Source organism: Lucilia cuprina, chromosome 3 (genome assembly GCF_022045245.1).
Source record: "Lucilia cuprina isolate Lc7/37 chromosome 3, ASM2204524v1, whole genome shotgun sequence".
Taxonomy (NCBI): domain Eukaryota; kingdom Metazoa; phylum Arthropoda; class Insecta; order Diptera; family Calliphoridae; genus Lucilia; species Lucilia cuprina.
In genome coordinates, this window is record NC_060951.1 from 60326308 (window position 1) to 60348723 (window position 22416).

At 26.4% G+C, this 22416-nt stretch overlaps 1 protein-coding gene across 1 annotated transcript in view; it reads left to right on the forward strand.

Annotated features, from left to right (window-relative positions):
- Positions 1-22416, forward strand: part of LOC111676011 (neuronal acetylcholine receptor subunit alpha-7) — a 257859-nt gene that overhangs the window by 130715 nt on the left and 104728 nt on the right. The window contains exons 4-5 of the mRNA XM_046945936.1: positions 4229-4273; positions 12953-13062. Of these exons, the coding sequence (XP_046801892.1) occupies positions 4229-4273; positions 12953-13062 (155 nt within the window). The remainder of the gene's footprint in view (positions 1-4228; positions 4274-12952; positions 13063-22416) is intronic.

Below are 22416 nucleotides of genomic sequence, written 5' to 3' on the forward strand. Positions count from 1 at the left end.
AAACTAACTTTTTATACTAAAACTAAAGTTTTATACTAAAGCTAACGTTTTATACTAAAGCTAACGTTTTATACTTAAACTAACGTTTTATACTAAAACTAACGTTTTATACTGAAACTAACGTTTTATACTAAAACTAACGTTTAATACTAAAACTAACGTTTTATACTTAAACTAACGTTTTATACTAAAACTAACGTTTTATACTAAAACTAACGTTTTATACTAAAACTAACGTTTTATATTAAAACTAACGTTTTATATTAAAACTAACGTTTTATATTAAAACTAACTTTTTATACTAAAACTAACGTTTTATACTAAAACTAACGTTTAATACTAAAACTAACGTTTTATACAAAAACTAACGTTTTATACAAAAATTAAAGTTTTATACAAAAACTAACGTTTTATACTAAAACGTTAGTTTTAGTATAAAATATTAGTTTTAGTATAAACTAACGTTTTATACTAAAACTAAAGTTTTATACTAAAACTAATTTTTAATAATAAAACTAAAGTTTTATACTGAAACTAATTTTTAATACTAAAACTAATGTTTTATACTAAAACTAATGTTTTATTCTAAAACTAACGTTTTATTCTAAAACTAAAGGTTTTTTATCAAAACTAACGATTTTCTAAACTGAATAACAAATTCACATTTGCCCATTTTCACAGTGAAGTGTATTGGAAAGAAGAAACATCATGGAAAAAAGATTTATCAATATATTGAAAAAATAAAATGTTTTTTTTTTTTTTGCTTTTATTCTTTTAAAGCCACAATTGAACTTAATGAACGCACATTATTTTTAATACAAAATAAAATTTTCTGACATCTCTTTTTGGCGCTTCTTGATACCGGCATCGCATTTTATGTTGAAAATTAATTATTGCCAATTCATGAATATTTTAACATGCTGCTGCTGCTAATGACACATAATTTCAAAATCGTGTATATGATGAGATATAAATTTTTAGCTAAACATGAAGTATTATGTTAATTATATGAAACAAGTAGTTTAATTCTGTGCACAAGAAAAATTTCATGCAATTTGATTGCGGTTTTGCTGATGTTAATAGATTATAGAGAAGTTAGGGGATAAATTAGAAAACTCACCTTATTTTGAGTTTACGGCTGAAATGAGAAAATAAAAAACTGTTTTAGTCAAACATTTAAAAAAGTTATCTACTAACTCCGTATGTGTGTTGTAGTTTTAAGTTACAATTGAAATAAAATCAAATTTAAATATTACAATTTATTCAAAATTTATTTCCCATCTGATATAATCAATTTAAACATTTCCTTCATAGATTTGACTAAATTACTGAAACAGTTAAAATAATTGCATCAGCTTAAATTCTAAACTGCAAATGATTGATTAATTGTTTGATTGATGTACCAGAAATTCATGATTATGATGATGAGATGAGATGTGAAATGAATGAAATGATGTGATTGATAAAATGCCACAAAAAAACATATGTTTTTGTTATGTGTTGTGTGGTTTATTATTTAAAAAAAAAAATCTTTTTGCCACCCATATTCTGCAAAATGTATGATAATTATGCCAAATGTGGTAAAAAGTACAAAATGAAAAAAACTTTTAAATATGTGTATTTTTTCATTATATTGTAATGAAAAAAAAACACATTCTGTAGGCAACAGAGCATGATAATAATGATTGTAGACATTTTCTACTGTTGATTGTGATTGATATGAATAATTAATGAACATTAAAATATGATGGGCAGAAAAAGTGATTTAAATGATTACTACGATTAGAAGGGAAATTAAGAGAGAGAAAAGCAATAATGGATAAAATTTTTATATTTACTTTTTTTTTTTTTTTTGATGAATCATTAAAAAATTTACATTTATTTTCTTATGAGTTTTTATTGAGTGGGGAAAAGGCTATATATTTTACATGCTTTTATGAATGTGTTGTAAAAAATAATCAACTGTTGCACAGTGGGATGAAGACTATAGCTGATCTTAAGGTTTGTCTATAGACTCGTCAATAAACTAGCTAAACTTGTTAAATTTTTTTTTTGAAATTCATCTATAGTATTGTCGTTTATTGTGTGGTCTATAGTATAGTTTATTAACTCATCTAAAAGGTAGTCCATAACAACGTGTATAACCTCTGTAAATATGTCATCCATAAACTAGTCTTTAGTCTGCTCTCTAAACTAATCAATATATTCATCTATGAACTCATCTATAAACTACAGATTCGTCCTCGACTCGTATATAAACTAGACTACAGATTCGTCCGGAACTTGCATATAAACTAGTCTATAGACTTATAAAAAATATTCAGGTTCGTCCACTGACTAATATATAAACTTGTCTCCAAACTCGTTTACGATTTGCCTATAAACAAGCCTAAAGACTCATATATAAACTATTCTAAAGTCTAGTTCATAAATAGGTTTATAAACTTGCCTACAGACTCATTTTAAACTAGTCTCTAGACTTCTTTATAAACTAGTCTTTAGACTTCTTTATAAAATAAATAGAAACAACTGTAGTCTAGTTTCTAAACTTGACCAAAACTCGTCTATAAACTAGTCTACAGACTCGTCTATAAAACCATCTGTAAAACAGTCTAGACTTCTTCAAAAACTAATGAACACGTTCGTCTATTAATTAGTATATAAACAGGTCTCCAAACTCGTATATAAGCTTGTCCACGTTTCTATAAACTAGTCTAAGGAAACATCTATAAATTGATATACAGACTTGTCCTTAAATTAGTTTATATATAAACTAGTGTATAGGCACATCTATAAACTGAACTCTAAACTTTTGTATAAAATAGTTTAAAGTCTCATTTATAAATAAAACTAATCTCTAAGAATGACTATGACTTATCTATAAAGTTGTCTATAGAATCGGATAGTTTCTAAATTCGACCAAAACTCGTCTATGAACTGGTCTACAAACTCATTTATAATCTAATCTATATTCTTGTTTACAAATTATGGCTTCTTAACTAATCTAAACTAAAAAAAACCTATCTACAGACTTGTCTATACACCAGTCTATAAACTCTTCTATAGACTAAAATTTGCATATAAACTACTATACACTTGTTTCTAAAATCGTTCTTAATAATAATTTACAAAAACTTGTTAAAATTTTTGAACAAACTCGTCTAAAGTTTTATCTATATTCTCATTTTCTCAATTTGTCACTATAATTACTTTAAAACATCTCTGGCATTTGACATTATTGTTTTCTTTCATAAATATAACACGTTTTCAAATTTAATCATTTTCATAAACACAAAACACACGACGTATGATTTATAATTAATTGCATTAAATATTTTACATACGCCACATTAAACAACCATTGGCATGTCAATTAATATGAAACAAAACAAAAAAATATATGTATAGAAAAAAGCAATTAACACACAAAAAACATTGAGTGACAAATATTTATTAAATTATTATTAAAGTGATAATCAATTTAGATTGTAATTCAATTAATAAACAATGACATTTTAATTAAAAACTTAACCCAGTGAATTATTATCATCAAGAGGTTGAGCAGCATAAACTAAAAACTGTGTTTTTTTATGTAATAGATTTGAATATAAATTTCAATTAAAAGTTTTTCAAACTCATTTACAAAAAGAGTTTTTCTATTTAAAAAAAAAATTATACCATTTATATAAAAACAAGTACTCATATGTACGTTATATCTACATATACATATATTTTATTTCTTTCTAAAGTAATTTATACTTTTTGTAGCAATTTTGTAATTTTTAATTTAAGCATAAAACCAAATAAGAATTATGTATTTTTTTCAAAACAACAATTGTTGTTGAAAAAATCATTTAAAAAGTTTTTAAAAGTCATAAATTTGTTTGCTGCATAGCTGAGTGGAAAAAAGACATGAGGACATATTGAAAGAAATCTTATAGAAAAGTTTTTGCATAAAAAAGCGAGTTAACAAAAATATAAATAAACAAGATAAAATAATGATACTTTTACAAACATTTAAAGAAAAAGCAAATATACAAAAAATATATTTATATAAAATTATTTGTTCATCTAAGTAATATAAGACTAATTTAATAAAAAAGTTAAAATTAAATAATTTGATTACTTTAACCTTGTCTTACCCACATAATCTGAACAAATTAATTGAAATCAAATATTTAATAAAATTAATTTATAATAAATTTTCTTATTTCCTTTGTCTTTGCAGGATGAAAAGAATCAATTGCTTATAACAAATATTTGGTTGAAATTGGTAAGTAAATAAATTTTCGTAATTATTCTTCATTTGTATAACAATACATATACACCAAAAAAAAAAAACTATTTAATATAAAGAAAAATGAATATAAATTCTTATTTGTATATAACTACGCAAATATTTGTAACAATTAACATTTGAAAACAAAAGAAACATATTTATTTATAGCCTAACAGATACATATCCCATATACTTTATAAATAAAATGAAAATGAATATTTATTATACATTTTAATCAAACTTGTGACATAAAGGAAATATTTCTTAGGGCTGTATAACTAAAGCTTGAATTGCTGCTGCTTCTAAAATTTTTCTTTTGCTATATTTGAAATCCTTGGTAGAACTACAGTTGATCAAGAAAATCAAATCAGTGGAAATGTTAAAAGAAAATAACCAAAATTTGCAATTTGTTTATAACAAGCCAAAATAAATTTGCAATATAAATAATGCTGCAAAAAAAAAAACAAAAAATAATACAAGACAAGAGCGATGTTTTATCTTATTTCTTGAAGAAACCACAAATTTTTCATGGTAAACGTAAAATAATGTAAAAAAAATAAACAAATTAGAAAAGGAAATTAAAATGATGAGAAAAAAGAAATAATTGGGGAAAGTAATAGATAAATTGTAGAGACATCAAAAGATTTCTATTCATACCTTTAGATATATACTGAGATTCGTTTATAGTTCAGTTCTAGTTCAGTTCTAGTTCAGTTCTAATTCAGTTCTAGTTCAGTTCTAGTTCAGTTCTAGTTCAGTTCTAGTTCAGTTCTAGTTCAGTTCTAGTTCAGTTCTAGTTCAGTTCTAGTTCAGTTATAGTTCAGTTCTAGTTCAGTTCTAGTTCAGTTCTAGTTCAGTTCTAGTTCAGTTCTAGTTCAGTTCTAGTTCAGTTCTAGTGCAGTTCTAGTTTAGTTTTAAATATTTTTTGATTGACGTAAGTTGCTTCACAACGTTAAATAACAATCCAACAACTGTTCTTAAAATTAATAGGCTAATTCGAAACATCTTTTATAAACTCATATATAGACCAGTCTATAAACTCTTTAAATAAGTCTAAAATATTATTTATAAATTTCTGTAGTGTTTTCTGTAAACTAGTATATAGCTTCTTATATATTATCTCGCCAAACACTTAACTATAGTATAGCTATTAAATCCAATATATTCCAATATAAACAGCAAAAAATTATAATTACGAAATTTATATATTTTAATTTAGAATTAAATAAAACTATTATAGGATGAGAAAATTTCCATACATATATGAATTTTATTTCATGAAAAAACAAGCACGTAGTCAGAAAAAATCCATAGAGTAAAAATCTCTAGATTGAGTATTTCAAATTTTGTACTTACATATTTGCTTTCTCTAACTTTTCATTCACTTGATAGCAGTATAAAATAAATAGCCTGAAGAATTGGCCACATATTTTAGAAATTTGACCAAACAAAATATGGTTACAATTTATCTTGTGGTTAAACACAAATATCCCACAAGCTAAACAAAAAAATACGAATCAAGTGAATAGCTAAAGAAACGTTTATCACAAAAAAAAAAACATTTTAAAGAAAAAATAAACCTTAAAGTTATTGTTAGTGTTAGGGCGGGAGAAGTAAATATAGCTATTGAACGTTTGTTAACCAGCAAATGGAATAAAACAAGTTTTCCAAAATGTTTTTGGCCTAAAGGAAAAAATATACCACTAGATTTACTTAGGAAATAATACTTGTACACAAATACTACTTGGATATCTAGAAATTTAGCCTGAAAAAATACTTATGAAAACAGTTAACAAATTGTTAAAACTGAAACGCAATAAACACTAGCAAAAGATTGTTTGTAAATTGGTTAGGGAGGATTATCTCTATAAAGCTTTAATCTTTATTTCTTTTTGATTCAGTCTTAAATAAATTTAGTCTGTTTCTTTTTACATTTTTTATACAAGAAAATCTAAATACACTTCTCCCAGTTTTGCTAAAGTAATTTATCATATTTCTTTCTTAAAATGAGTTTTTCGCAAAAACATTTTGTTTTTTTTACCGAAAAAGATATCTATGCAAAAACTCTAAAAAAGAAAACATTAAATTTTTTTCCAGCAACTTGTAAGAAGTTGTAATGAATTCTGTCTGCTTCAACCAAGACAACCATTGACAAGATAAAAAAGTTTGTTTATCGTAAAAAAAAGCTATGAAAAACAAGGAAACGAAAAAAAACTATTTATAATAAACTGCACTGTAATTTCTTTGACATGATTAAAGGATTTTATAAAAAGTTTTAAGGTATTAAAAATATTTACATTTAAAGAACTAATATTTATTTTTATAATTCATTTTTCAAAATGCTGTCATTGCCACTTGAAATTTTGATAAGGGATTTTTTTTCATGTGATAATTTAGTACTGTCAAAAAAAATAATAATCTTAATTGCTTTATAAGAAGTTCTAGTCTATTGTTTTGTTTTATTTAAAAGTCTTTATTTTAATTCTTTAACAACCGCTCTTGAAACTAAGTTAAAGTATGACTATTCTCTGTTCTATAGTCCGCCGACTAATTTATATTTTATCTTTAGTTTGGACTTTATTTGGTCTGTATACTGGTATATATTCAATACTATATTCTGGACTATTTTATATTCTATAGTTTGGTTTATAGTATTTACTAATCGGGAATATCATATGGGTTACAGCGTATTTTCCATACCATACCCTGGTGTACATGGTATAAAGTCTGATCTGTAGTCAGGTCTAGAGTTTGGTCTTTAGCCTGGTCTATAGTCTAATCTATAGTCTGGTATAGAGTCTGATCTGTAGTCTGGTCTATAGTCTAGTCTATAGTTTGGTCAATAGTATGTTCTATAGTCTGGTCTAAAGTCTAGTCTATAGCCTGATCTGTAGTCTGGTCTATAGTCTGGTATAGAGTTTGGTCTATAGTCTGGTCTACAGTCTAGTCAATAGTCTAGTCTATAGTCTATAGTCCGGTCAATAGTATGGTGTATTGTCTGGTCTATAGTATAGTCTGTAGTCTGGTCTGTAGTCTGGTCTGTAGTCTGGTCTATAGTCTGGTCTATAGTCTGGTCTATAGTCTGGTCAATAGTATGGTGTATAGTCTGGTCTATAATCTGGGCAATAGTATGGTGTATAGTCTGGTTATAGTCTGGTCAATAGTATGGTCTATAGTCTGGTCTAGAGTTTGGTCTATAATCTGGTCTATAGTATAGTCTATAGTCTTGTCTATAGTCTAGTCTATAGTATGGTCTATAGTCCGGTCCATAGACTGGTCTCTAATCTGATTTATAGTCGGGTGGTGGTTTACAGTTTGGTCTATAATCTGGTCTATAGTATGATCTATAGTCTCGTCGATAGTCTCTTCTATAGTCTATTCTATGAACTACTATGCTGTTCATAATTTGGTGAAGCTATGGTCCAGGTTATAATATGGTTTATTGCTTACAATCTACTATCTTTTCTATTTTCTAGAAAATAATCTTGTCTATAGTCTGGTCTGTTGTCTAGACTACACCTTGTTCAATAGTTTGAATTATAGTCTGTTTCATTATTTGGTGTATATTCTGGACTACAGCCAGATAAATATTTAAAGTCTAGCTTGCTATCTATAGTGTCATATATACTTACAACTATATCTATAGTCACTTCTATACATAGGACTATACTCTGGATTTTAGTATCGTCTATATTCTGGGCTATAGTTTTGTCTATAAACTAGACTACATTCTTATTCAGAACGTGGACTTTGGTCTCATTTACAGTCTAAACTACAGGTTGGTTTACAGTATGGCTTTCTTTCTTCACTATACATACTAAAGTTTAATCTAAGGTGTGGACTAAAGTCTTCTCTGTAGACTGAACTAAAGTTTCCTTTATATTCTAATGACAAAATTGGTGATTTATTAATAGGACTTAGGACATTTTATAAAATATCTAATTAAAATGAAATTTGCGACTTTAATTTTAAGAGCCATATCTACAGCTTATTAAATTAAATTTAATAAGAAAATTTATTGCCTAAAAAATCTAATTTCCACAAACTAGACCAAGTAGAAAACAACTTCATTATATTAAATGTCCATTTTTTCCTATTACTCATCCTGTTGACAGAAAAATGTTCATGATAAATTCTCCTCATGCAGCTATTCTTTTTCAATATTGGACGCAACAGTAAAGTAATCTGTCTGTCTGGCTGAAGGATTATAAACAAACCACAACAACAAAAAAACAGCCATAGAATATGATTAAACTAAAACCACATAACATGCAAAAAAAATATAATAACAATTTCCCCCAAAAAAGAACTATATTAAAAAAATCTAAAAGAAATATTTTAAGAGAAAATAGTTATTCTCAAGTGGGAATCGAACTGAAGCCTGAAGGGATATTTAATTATTTAATAATAATTCAAAATATTAAAATGTTTACCAGTGATTTGATTAGGTGTAAAAATTAATTTAAGTTTATTAAATTTTCTCACGAAAATATATAAACCGCAAATTATGGTCTTTTAAACAAAAAGGTAAGGTAATTAATTAAACTTAAGTGAAAACTTAATATTCTTAATTACTAAGATAGTGATGCAATGAAAAATTAAAATCCTCTTAAATCTTTAAGAATGTAAGATGTTTACATTTGAACAACTACATTGGGAAAAATAGAGAAATATATAACGAATAGTCTGTTTTAAATTTCGGCTGTAGTTTAACCTCAAAACATAGTCAGGACTATAGCTTAACCCTTTCACTCATAAAACTAATTTTTTATGAATATGTGTGGTGAACTCATATTATTTTGACGTTTATCGATAGTTTATGATAAAAAAAATTAATGAAAAATGGAAAAAGCTTTTTCGAAGGATATTAACTTTTTAGCATATAGTGACATCAAATTCGAAAGAATAACGTATTTTTTGGAATTCAAAATTCTACGAAGTTTTATTTTGAAGTTTATCGATCATTTTTGATTAAAAATGGAAAAAATGTTTTCGAAGGATAGCGCAGGATATTAACTTTTAAGCATATAGTGACATCAAATTCTTAAAAATAAAGTATTTTTAAAACTCAAAACAATGCTTTAAAATTTTAAAAAATCTTGGGGCACGAATGTCCCGTATACGTGAAGGATTAAAAAAATTGTATAGTATGTAGTTTTGCCTCAATCAGAACTTTAGTCTAGGCTAGTATCTACTATATAGTAAAGTATAGTCTCGTATATAACTTCGGCTACAGTCTCATCAATAGTCTTATCAAAAACAAAACAGTCTTAGTACGGACCATAGTCTCTTCTTCAAAGTTTGAACTAGATAATATTTAGTTCTATGGTCCAATCTAATGTCTGAACTATTTATCTGAAATCTTAAATTTTATGTAAATTAACAACAATATCTTAAACTTTTTTATCTTAAATCCATTCCTTCGATTACTATTCTCTTATTTCCTATCTTCTTATATGTATTTTTATTTTAATAATATGTACTGTTCTCTTGCAAACGAAATATTTAACTTTGAATTTAAATAAGATTTTTATTAATGTCACAATCATTGTTCCTTATACATTTTGTTTCAAGTAAATACCATTCTGGGATGTCACTTTAACAAACCAAATACATTTTTTATAAAACACAAAATACATACACTTTCACACATACTATATAAAAATATGTATTCTAGCCAAAGTAAAACAATGTTTCCAAAAAAAAAAAGAAAAAGTGCACAAGAAAAATGCATTTGATTTGGATTTTTATTACAACGTTTTATATACAATTTCCTTTTGTGTAACATTTTTTTGTTTCTATTTTAAATGTTTAATATAAAAAATAGATGACAACAAATGTAAACAAGGGAAATAATATAGCCAGAGTAAAGTGATGTCTTTTTTAACTATTTTTTTATTTCTTTTTTTTTAGTGACGCCATTTTTTGTTTAAAAAATAAAAATCCTACAGAAAAAAACATTTAAACGTGAAGGCAAAATTGAAAAAAAAAAAACACTTTTCAATTTCCGTAAAAAGCAATTTTGGCAAAGAAATCGCGTTTGGTTAAATTAAACAAAGAATGCTCTAAAAAAGCAAAATTAAAAAATAAATTTCTACAAACTTAAAAAAAAACATTTGTGAGGTTACTAAGCCCTAAGCAGGCTATTTTATAATAGAATTAGAAAATTAAAAATTTAAACAATTTAGGAAATAATTTAAGTTTAATTTTTTATTAAAGGATTTTTTCCATACTTTAAAAATAAAATAAATTCACAATATATTAGTAAATAAAGAACTTCGTTAAGTTTGCCAGCATTTACTTTCTAGGAATTAAGACACTTTAGCCAAAAAGTATGTATGTTTAACTACATATTTGCATTTATTCATTGCTTCATACTTCTCCCATAGAACCCGTATTATTTGTTTGGCATCATTAAAATGTCAACAGCACTAATTGCAAAAATCTCTTTTAATAAAAGAAAGAAAAAGAATCCTAAAATTAATTAACTTGTTGGTGTTTTTGTAATATTGTTGTAGTAGTTGCTCCACTTGTTCAAGTATTTAGTGCCCTACAGTTTTAACAGTTTTAATGTTCAAGTATTATTTCCCTTCAGTTTAATAGTTCAAACTATACTTACAAATCGTTATACAATTAATGTGTCTATAATCCAGAACGCAGTGGGGAACTTAATCCTGGGGATCATAGTTTTGATACTTTAGTCCAGACTATAGACGAGACAAAAAAAAAACTATAGATGAGACTATAGTCATGTCTATAAATGGAATTATTGTTTAGGCTATAGAAGGGATTATATTTCAAACTATTGATAGATGAGACTCTAAATAACTGAGACAGACGAAACCATAATCCAGAATAAATTCCAGTTAATAGAAGAGATTACAGTCTAGAATATAGAACAGATTACATTCCAGAATGTATAGAAGAAACTATTGCGGGAACTACAGATAAGACTATAGAAGAGACTATAATCCAGACATCACTATGGCCCAGATTTTAGACGTCAACGATATTTTTATAGTCTAAACTATGAACGATATTTTAATAATCCAGAATATAGACAAAGCTTTAGTGACGACTATGGTCTTAATGCAGTCTATAGACGAGATTATAGCACAGACTATAGACTAGTAAATCTACCGGACTATATTCCAGGCTATAGATAAGGATATAGTCCAGACTATATTACAGACTATAGACTAGACTGAAGTCGAGACTTAAGCTCAGACTATAAACAAGGCAATAGTCCAGATTAAAGAGGAGACTACAGTTTCAGTAATTGCTACACTAGAGAATATGGTCAGATTATAGCCAAAATTATAGATGAGACTCTAAACGAGACTGTAGTATAGACAATAGTATAGAAACTACAAACGAGTACAAATTCCAGTCAATAAAGGAAACTATTATCTAAAATATCGAACAGTCTAGACTATAAAAAGGAATACAATAATGATACGATAATGGAAACTGTAGACTCGAGACTATTTGAGACTATATATGTATATTCCAGACTATAGACAATATTATATTCCAGACTTTAGATAAAACTATAGTCGAGACTATAAACAAGACCCTAGTCCAGAAGTCTAGACTATATTCCAGACTATAAACGAGACTGAAGGTAACTTTTTAATCCAGACTATAAACGAGAAAATAGTCCCGACTAAAGATGAATCTATAGTCTAGAATAGCGAAGAGATTAGAGTCTTGACTTTAAATGAGACCAACAAATATATATAGTCGTGTCTATAAACAAGACTTTAGTACAAAAAGTAGCATACTAGCAAATTCATTGTGTTTGTACCTAATTGCAGGGCAGTAACACTAATTGTTTCAATATTTGTTATATGAATAATCTAACACATACACACAGCTTTGCTTTCTTTTACATACATATATATGTTGTTCATACCTAAATGAGTACTTTAACTCTAATGAGTACAAATGATCCATTCCAAAAAAATCACCATTTGGAAGAAAAACAATAAAAGAAAATATCAAACAAGCCAGCAGTATTTTAAGACTGGTCAATTGTTGTAATGACTTTAAGATTCACACAAAAGAATTGCAATTTTTTGTTCCCTTCATCTACCTCTACTCTTTATACTATTCCGATTTTTAATTTATTTCTTTAGAAAAATTTTTGCCAGTTGAAAACCGGAAAAAAAACAAAAAAAAACTAATTAATAAAAATTCGTATAAATGAAAAGTTTATTTGAAAAAGGAGAACATTTTCTAAAGAGAAAAGCAATAAAATTGTAAAACAAATCGATTTTTTTTTTAATGAAACCAATCATAGCAAATTATTAAAACAAAAGACTTGCAGAAGTGTAAGTTGCATAAAAAAGTGCTAAAGAAAATACTTTAAAACTAATGAAAAACTTTCAATAATAGTGTTATAGTTGCGATAATTTACATTATTGTAATACTTATAATTAAAAACAGTGGGGTCGCAAAGAATAAAATTTTAAATTAAAAGTATTCAAGCAATACAGAGTTACATATCATAATCTTAACTAAACACCCAGAAACTAAGCCATATAATTTTAAATTTTTATTGACCTACATCATTAACATTTACACATTTACTTTTAAAATTTACCTTCAGTAATGAAACATTTAAAAATATATTTTTTATATAAATTCCTCTATTTATCTCTTTATTTACAGGAATGGAATGACATGAACTTGAGATGGAATGCTAGCGATTATGGTGGTGTTAGAGATCTACGAATACCACCTCATCGTCTATGGAAACCAGATGTTTTGATGTACAACAGGTAAGATGGACAGACAAACGATTTGTATTTCAAGATAGCACAATTTTATAGCATAAACAATTTAAATTCTTTTTAAATGAAGATTTAAAGTTATCCTTGCTAGAAGAATATTCCAAGAAATATTACGCACTTTAAAAATGAAATTTTTTTCGTAAATTCTATATCCCCCTTAAAGATATATAAGTGCATTTTAGCGTAACTTTACTCATGTTTTACTTTACAAAACACTTAAACAAATATCTTTTCTAGTGTTACAGTTTTATTGTTGTATTTGTTGTTATTTTTTCAATTATATTTTAAAAACAACAAGAATAAAAACAAGTAAATAAATGGAAATTGTACTCCTCTTAACTGCTTGAAACTTTATGCACTGGTTTACATTCAAGTTACTGGGCGATGATGTTGTTGATGATGCTGCTGCTGCCATTGCTGCTGTGTTGATGAAGGTTTGGGGTTTTTGTTTTATTTTAACAAATGTTTTCAAATACTTGCATTTCGTTGCAAAAAATCTACGAACTAAATGAAATATAATAAAAAATATATGTATGTATGTATGTATGTATGTATGTATAAATATTACTGTATTACATAGGGTAAAAATTACGAATTGGGTGTATAAATTTGCTTTGAGACTGTAAAACTTTAATAGCTGTGTGTGGCTTCATTTTTGTGTCATTCTGTGTTATAAAAAAGGAATAAAAAGTATTTATTTCTGTTGCTGTGCATATTTGACATATAAGTCAAATGGAGCGTAAGTATGTGTTGTTTTATTTATCTTTTATTTTTCCCATCTATGTTTGGGTTTGCGCTCCGCTCTGGTTACTACTACAGTGATCTATGGGTTATAAGAATTTGTAAGCATCCCAGTTTAAATATTTTCAAACAGAAAACATGAATTATTAAAATTTTACTTTTATTGGGTTAACAGGATAAATAGATCTGGTTCAGTTCTAGTTCAGTTCTAGTTCAGCTCTAGTTCAGCTCTAGTTCAGTTCTAGTTCAGTTCTAGTTCAGTTCTAGTTCAGTTCTAGTTCATTTCTAGTTCAGTTCTAGTTCATTTCTAGTTCAGTTCTAGTTCAGTTCTAGTTCAGTTCTAGTTCAGTTCTAGTTCAGTTCTAGTTCAGTTCTAGTTCAGTTCTAGTTCAGTTCTAGTTCAGTTCTAGTTCAGTTCTAGTTCACTATGGGAGTTTAGAACTAGATCTGAATAATACTAATTCAGCGTTATATCAGTTTCAAGTCTATTTTTCTTTGCTTTTTCTTCTATTCTTTGCTTTCAATACCCACAGTTTATTCTATTTATTATTCGTTTTATTTTTATTGTTGTTGTAAATGCACATTTCTTTTTTATATTTTATTGTTGTATTTTTTATGTATTTCGTTTCACTACATTTTTCATTTAAAATTTTTGTTAAAAAGTCACACAAACAAATTCACCCGGCAGTTTTAGAAGAATTCCATTACACGTTTAATAATTTCCTAAATGTCTCAAAATTGGGTTTTGTATCGTTGTAATCCCTAATAATAAGAAGGTTAATTGTCACAGAATAATGTAGAAAGATGTCATTGTTGGTACAATATCAGTTGATTAATAGGCTTTGTTTTATTCTAGTTAAGTGTATGTATAAAGTCGACACCCCGAACAGCAGGGCAGTGTCTTACTGTGTTACTATTGTGTGTATATAATCGCATTCGTCGCATGTATGTTTTTGATATTTTGAGTCCATTTATCATGTTAACAGAAATAAAATCAGACAGTTAGCATACATTCATTGAACATATAGTAAATACTTATGCAGACATACATGCTTGTTTATGTGTGAAGTATGAGCGTGTAGTTTCTAGAAGCCAATATTTAGTTGCATGCATGAACAAGACACTGCGAGTCAAAGAAATAGGATGTTTCTCTTAAGTTATTTACCCATTTAAATTGAGGTCGTTTCTGAAATAATAGAGTAAACTTTAGCTTTTAATTTTTAGTTGTATTCTGATAAGACACAAAAGGACCTCTTTCTCTTTTAAAATATTGATTTAAATATGTTAATTTTTTTGTCCATGTATAAACCTATGGCCAATTTTTCAAAACGTTATTGAGCCATTTTTTTATTTTTTTTTTTGGATTTTCAGTGGCAGTTTTAAAAATAGCAACAAAGCTCTTATCGTATGTATATGTGTTCCCCATAAAATATTACTTTTCACTTTTTAACTTTTTTCAAATTTATTTTCTTATTTTTTTGGCACATTTTGAAATAAAAGAAATTAACGTGTAAGTACAATATCATGTCACTTGCTGAAATGCATTTCCGAACAAACATATGTACATATATATTAACAAAAAAGGGCAAGTCTGTCATACCCAACAAACAAATATTTTTTAAGAAGAATAGACAAACGTAGGAATGACATAACAATATCATATATACCCTTGAGACATAAACAAAGAAAATTCCCTGCAAGAAAATTGTAAAAGGAAATTTTTTGGAAAATTAACTTTTATTTGAAGAAAATAAAACTTTCGATCGTTTAAATGTCCATTACATAAATGTGTATATTACTAATAAAGCTGCTAGATAATAAAAACGATATTTAAAAATATTCATTGTTTTAATGATTTATTTTTCTGTAAGACTTTTCCAATTGGCTTCTTTTTTAACTGCTGTCACAATACAAAGGAATTCAATTTTAACCAAAATACCTGCATACAAAACAAAATACATTTTTGTGGTTTCTTTAATGATAAAAATTACAACCACAAGAACTACACGAACATTCGAATGTATACGCAAAGTACCTACAGTAAATACCTGCAGTTTAAAATACATATATACCATTTGCCGACTAACTTTTTTCTTAGTTTAAATGTAAAGCTTTTCGAAATACCTTTCATTTGATGTATATACAATTTATACATGTATCAATTGATCAATTTTAGATTCTTAAACTACAAAAATTTTAGAATTTCACAACTTTCCTTTGGTGTCGAGAATAACTAATTTTCTGAACTGCTGGTAATATAATTGTTTACCTATAGATATTAATACAATACCACACAATGACATTCTTTTAAATAAACAAATACGATTATAGAACATGCAGCATACACACGCACACTTAAATATTTGTAACAGGATCTAATATTACTTTTTGTTTGGAAAACAACAAAACTAAAAAAATTACACTCAGACGTACAAATAATACAGAAGCACATCGTAAGGCTTGCATGTCGATCTTAAATTGAAGATAAAAATTACAATTGTATTTCTGCATTGGCAGTTAAACGTGTATCCTTAAGAAAAGTAATGTAATATTGTAGTATTTTAAATTTAAGTGAAGTAAGTTATCACATGTAATTGTCATGTACAATGAATTGTAAAATATTTGTCCAATTCACAATCGATATCGTATCGTTCTAGCGTTGTATGTAATAAAAATGTATAACTAACTAACTATCCAACTAACTAACGCTTCAATTTACTTAAAATTTTATTTTTAAACAAAGTTTTCAATTAAACTTTCAAAATAAGAGTACCACAGAACGTATGACGAATATTTTTTAATACGAATATGTTCATACGCCCCACTGTCAGTGAAAGTAAAGAATCCTTAAAATTGCTACAGACAACGCTTTTCAAAATTTTATCTTAATCGAATTAATGTGCAACAAACAATAAAACTATCACTTAATCAATTTTTATCCATTTTTACAAAAACAAAATATGTCATTTTACTTTTATTTTTTATCGAATATTTTTCTTTTAATTTTTTGAAAATAAACTGTTTAAAGTCAAACACACTTTTTTCTACTTTTATTCAAATCTTTTCTACACAATTTATTCAAACATTCAAGGCAATAACCAGAGCAATATCAGCAGATGTTTGCTTAAGTTTTACATTGTTTTGTGAACTGTATTGGAAATTATTGAATTTAAATTTTGCTTAAAGAAATTGTTGGATTAGTAAGAGAACAGAAAAGCAAATATTTCAAAATAAATAAAATGAAAATTTTAGGAAATTATTAATAGTATCAATTGAGTCAAATGATAAAAGATAAAAAATAATTAGAAACTATAGACACTTTACATTACAGGCAAATATATGAATATGTATGTTTATGCCATGGGGTAGTTAAGCTTAATCAATCGATATCCATTCGTTAGTAAAAGTAAAGTTTATCTTAAGTAACAACAACTGCCAAGATATATACCAATGAAAGTCTCTTGCACAGACCTTCCAAACCTAAATAATAAACTCCCCTTGTATATTTACTAAATTTTCCCAAAATTTTATTTATATTTTATACCACAAATACACAAAACTTGCTTTAGTTAATTATATAAATGCTTTTTAATCTATTACATGATTAAATTACTAAATCAATATAATTAAAATATCAAATAATACTATATTTTGCACAAACTAATGCTGCTTATCCATTAACAATACCTAGCAATTAGTAATAATAAATAATTATTATTTATAAATATAGAAAACCAATTAATTTAATATCCAAATAATAATTGAATTTATGTTTCGTAATAAATTAATAACAGAAAGAAATTAACAACATATTAGTTTTAGAAGGAAATTATGAAATTGATCTTATAGCCAATAGGAAATGTTATGATTGAGGAATAAAAATATTAAAATTAAACTAAATTTTCTTTAATTCTTACTCTAAGATTTTAAACAATTTTTAAAATTAATTTTTTTCTCTATTTTTTCTTCGGAATTTTCCATTCCTAATTGTGGAAATAACAAACCAAAAAGAACATACAGCTTTATACGTTACGTTCTGTTCTTTTTACTTTGAGTATTAGAAGATGTATGTTGTTGTTGTTTTCAAAAAATTTAAATTTTTTATGAAATTTTCGGAATTTGTCTTACATTTTTGTTCATATCTTCGCTATTCATGAACCAATTTTTTCATTTTAAGTTTGAAACTTTGAAAACATGTCGACAGCATTATAGATAATTTGGATCCAAAGATATCTGGGGCTTTAGAGACTCGATTTCAATTAATATAAAGGCAATAGAGGGACAGACAGATAAATGGATGTGGTTTAATTGTCTAGTCGATCTATAATTATTCAGAGTACAAAATAGATACACAAAATTTCAAACGAAATGACAAATGTATATATAACCTTTTAGTAACTCCCAATCCGATGAGGCTTAATGAACTTCCTTCATCTTGGGTGGCACAAATACTTCTAGTCTACCGGAACTATATACTGGCAGTTTTTAGTTTATTCCTTGGAATGAAGGACCCGCAGGGCAATGTTTGGGACTTTTTTTATTCCAGTTACTGGAGAACTTTTTAAACTCGTAAGAACTGAATGTTAGTTATAAGACGTCTCAACGGGGTAGTTGTGTGTCGTCTAACTGGTCACCCTGCGGTTGTAAAAATAAACTGAAAAAGGAGCTTTTCATGTAAAGCACTTCATCTTATAACTTCCTTACAAAAATTAAAAAAAATATATATTTTTTTCATAGTTAGTCACATTTGGTGAATGCCATATTTCAACAAGTCTGATTGGAACCTTTGGAAAGAACTAAAGCAAAATTTTTCTCATATAACATACACATGAATATTGCAAAACAACTTATAACTTTATCATTAAATGAAATTTTATGGAAAAGAAAGTCTTTAAAACTTAACACAAATGGTCATGCAACTTCTCGTATTGTTTCTTAAACCGCAATTATAAAGTTCTTAATTAAGTATTATTATAACATTTTGTTATTTTCCAACTAAAAAACTCTTCTTTATCTGTGTCAACAAAAAAAACCCAACTCAAGAGAAAGTGTCAACATTTTATTCAATAATACTTACAATGTTTATCAGTTTGAGTTGCACTTCATTTTTATTTTTTCTTATTTTTTCTATTGTTGTCTCTAAGAAAAAAAAGTGTAAACGTTTTTTCACTCAGTTGAATACTGAAGTTTTGGTCTTTGGTAGATTTAGCTAACAAATGCATAAATGTAAAAATTTCTAGCAAAAAATTCAAAAAATATAAAAAGGGAAAAATATTTAAATAGTAGGGAAATATAAGAAAATAGCAAAAGATCTTATCTTTAAGTTTCACTAAAAAGCAACAACAGCAATAATAATAACAACCAAAGTTAAGAACTCGAAAAATTGTATAAGAAAAATATCAACTAACAACAATGAAAAGACCAGTCCTTTTTATTAGAATTTTTGCAAAAGGTTTGTTGTTGACCAAATATTTTAGGTAGAAAAATATACTTTTAAATATTTAGGTTTAATCTTTTGACTTTTTTTGCTGTTTTTTATGGTTTTCTTGAGACTTTATAGCTAGCTAAGCAAAACACCTAAATTGCTAGACTAGAAACCAAATAACCATTAGATAAAATGTATTTTAAATGTTCTTGTTAACAGAATTTGTGCAGATTTAAATAGAATTTATTTTCAACATGTAAATATTTAAAAGTGTCCGAAACTTCAAGGTTTAGGCAAAGTCCGTCTGTACGCGTGTTTGAAATTAATTTCGTTATATGTTCAGAAATGTTTTCAACATCGTATCATAAGTGTCCGTAAAAAGATACAAAAACCAAGACTATATCGATAATTATATACAACTTCAATCGAAATATTTTTAAATATTACCAAAAAACAATAATGATGATCTTTAATGGTACTGTAGACGAAGCTTATTGAAAATAGTTAACATCGGTCCATTATTTCACCTAGGGCCCATAGAACTGAACCCACAAAATAGGGCTTTTAAGTTCATAATTGTGTTTTATATACTCGTATCTCGACAAAAAGCTGCAAAACCAAGTTATATACTAGTCTTGATGACCCTGATGAACTTTATAATTATAGGGCCTCATTTGACCCTAGCCCCTCTAAAAAGCCCCCACAGTTTTATTAAACAGTAAATGGCTTTAGTATATCTGAGGCAAGGTACAATTCAACTTAAATGCATTATTATGAAAACTAAATCACATTTTATTCGTATATAGGTGTAGGGTATTATATGGTCAGCTTCGCCCGATTATAACTTCTTACTTACACATTAACTCTTTTTTTACGCAAAAACAATTTTTTCTTTGGATTGCGTTTTTACACAACATCTTATTTTTAACACAAAAACTAGAATTTCATTTTGTATAATTCGATTTTCTACATCATAAAATTATCTGTTCACAACAACACAAAAAATTAGTTGTTACAGAAAACATCCTTTTTACACAAATGTACAGTTTTCACAATTTGTACACAAAATACAGATTTACACAAAAATTTATTCTTTACACAAAAGCTTAGTTTTACAAAGTTTTAAGAAAAAATTCAGTTTTTAAACAAAAAACTCAATTTTTACACAAAAACACAGTTGTCATTTAGTTTTCACCCAAGACTCTGTTTTTACACAAAAGCTAAACTTATACAAAAATACTCAGTTTTTACACAAAAAATTTGGTTTTACACAAAAAAATAGATTTTACACAAAGACTCAACTTTTGCACAAATACTCAGTTGTTATTTAGATTTTACACAAAAACTCAGTTTTTATACAAAAATTCAGTTTTTACACAAAAACTCAGTTTTTATACAAAAAATCAGTTTTTACACAAAAACTCAGTTTTTACACAAAAACTCAGTTTTTACACAAAAACTCAGTTTTTACACAAAAACTCAGTTTTTACACAAAAAATCAGTTTTTATACAAAAATTATTTTTTTACACAAAAACCCTTTTTTTACACAAGATCTCTTTTTTGCACAAGAACTCTGTTTTGACACAAAAACTCTGTTTTGATACAAAAACTCTGTTTTAACACAAAAACTCTGTTTTAACACAAAAAGTCTGCTTTTACACAAAAACTCTCTTTATACACAAAAACTTCTTATTTTTACACTAAAACTAGTTTTATACATAAAAACTAGTTTTATACACAAAAACAGTTTTTTATCCAAAAACTCAGTTTTAACACAAAAACTCAATTTAAACCCAAAAACTAAATTTTTACACAAATCTTAGTTTTTAACCAAATTTCATATCTTTTCAAAACAAAAACACAATAAAATGACAATATATGTACACATGTATTACGTTTAACCCACACACCACATTTTGCAACTCTCTGTCTAATAATGTCCAATTTTACGGCTAACAATTAAAAAAAAAAATTGAAAAATACACATAAGTATTCATTAGTTTGTTAAAATCCAATACTTTTCATGCTGACGATGTTGATGATGCTGTTAGTAATAATAATGTTGTTGATGACGATGATATATCACTGCAGTTTTATGTCACATATCATTATAGAACAGAAAAAAAACATAAATAGTGACAAGCATAAATATTAAATATGACATATTATTGTTTATTATTGTTGATATTTTTGTTGTTGTTGTTTTACAAAAACAAACACATACATATGTATGTACAATGTACATATATATGACAAAATGATAAAGTAGTTTTAGAAATAGAAAATGTGTCCTTTTTTTATCACAAATAAAACAAATATTTTGTCTTAGCCAGCATTTATTTATGAAATTTAGTGTAAAAAAGAAAATATTAGATATTATATTATATTATTTTTATTTAAACAAAAGTTAAAGAACAAAAAATTAAAACTAATACTGAACTAATATTAAGAAACCAACAAAATTGTCTCGTATATGATTAAATAATCAAAATGATAACTATTTAATTAAAATAAATATATCACAAAAATATTAAATATAAACATCTACATAAAACTCATGTACATATTAAGCTATTTAAATTATAAAATATAATGATACTTAATAAAAAAAAATAATCAAACCGCACATATAGAAAATAGAAAATCAGCAACAGAAAAACCTCGTAACTATTTAAACAGATGTCAATGTTTGTATAAAAATCAAGCAAAAAGAACTAAATTAAACATTAAATTTATTTTGTGTACTTACTAATACATAGAATTCATATATACATGTATTTACATATAGCATGTTCGCATTTGATACATTTTTATACACTCATACATAACCATTAAACAAATACTTGTGCACAATTGCATAGAATTGTAAATAGTGAAGGCAAAAATCTGTTAAAATTTTATAGGATTATTAAACGAAAATAAATCTTGTCTCATAGAGAGTGTTAAGGGAAATGTACTTAAGTATGAAATCCTTTTTTTTTTTTTTTTTTTTGCTCAATTAAAAAGGTTCAGAATTAAGTAGTACTAAATGAAATTGACGCCAAAATTCGATTTCTACAAAAAAATTGTTTCTGAATAAAAATTTTTAAAATAAAATGTATTTTTACACAAAAATAATTTTTTTTCAAAAAAAAATTATAAAAAGAATTTAGTATGTCTCAGTTTGGCATGCAGT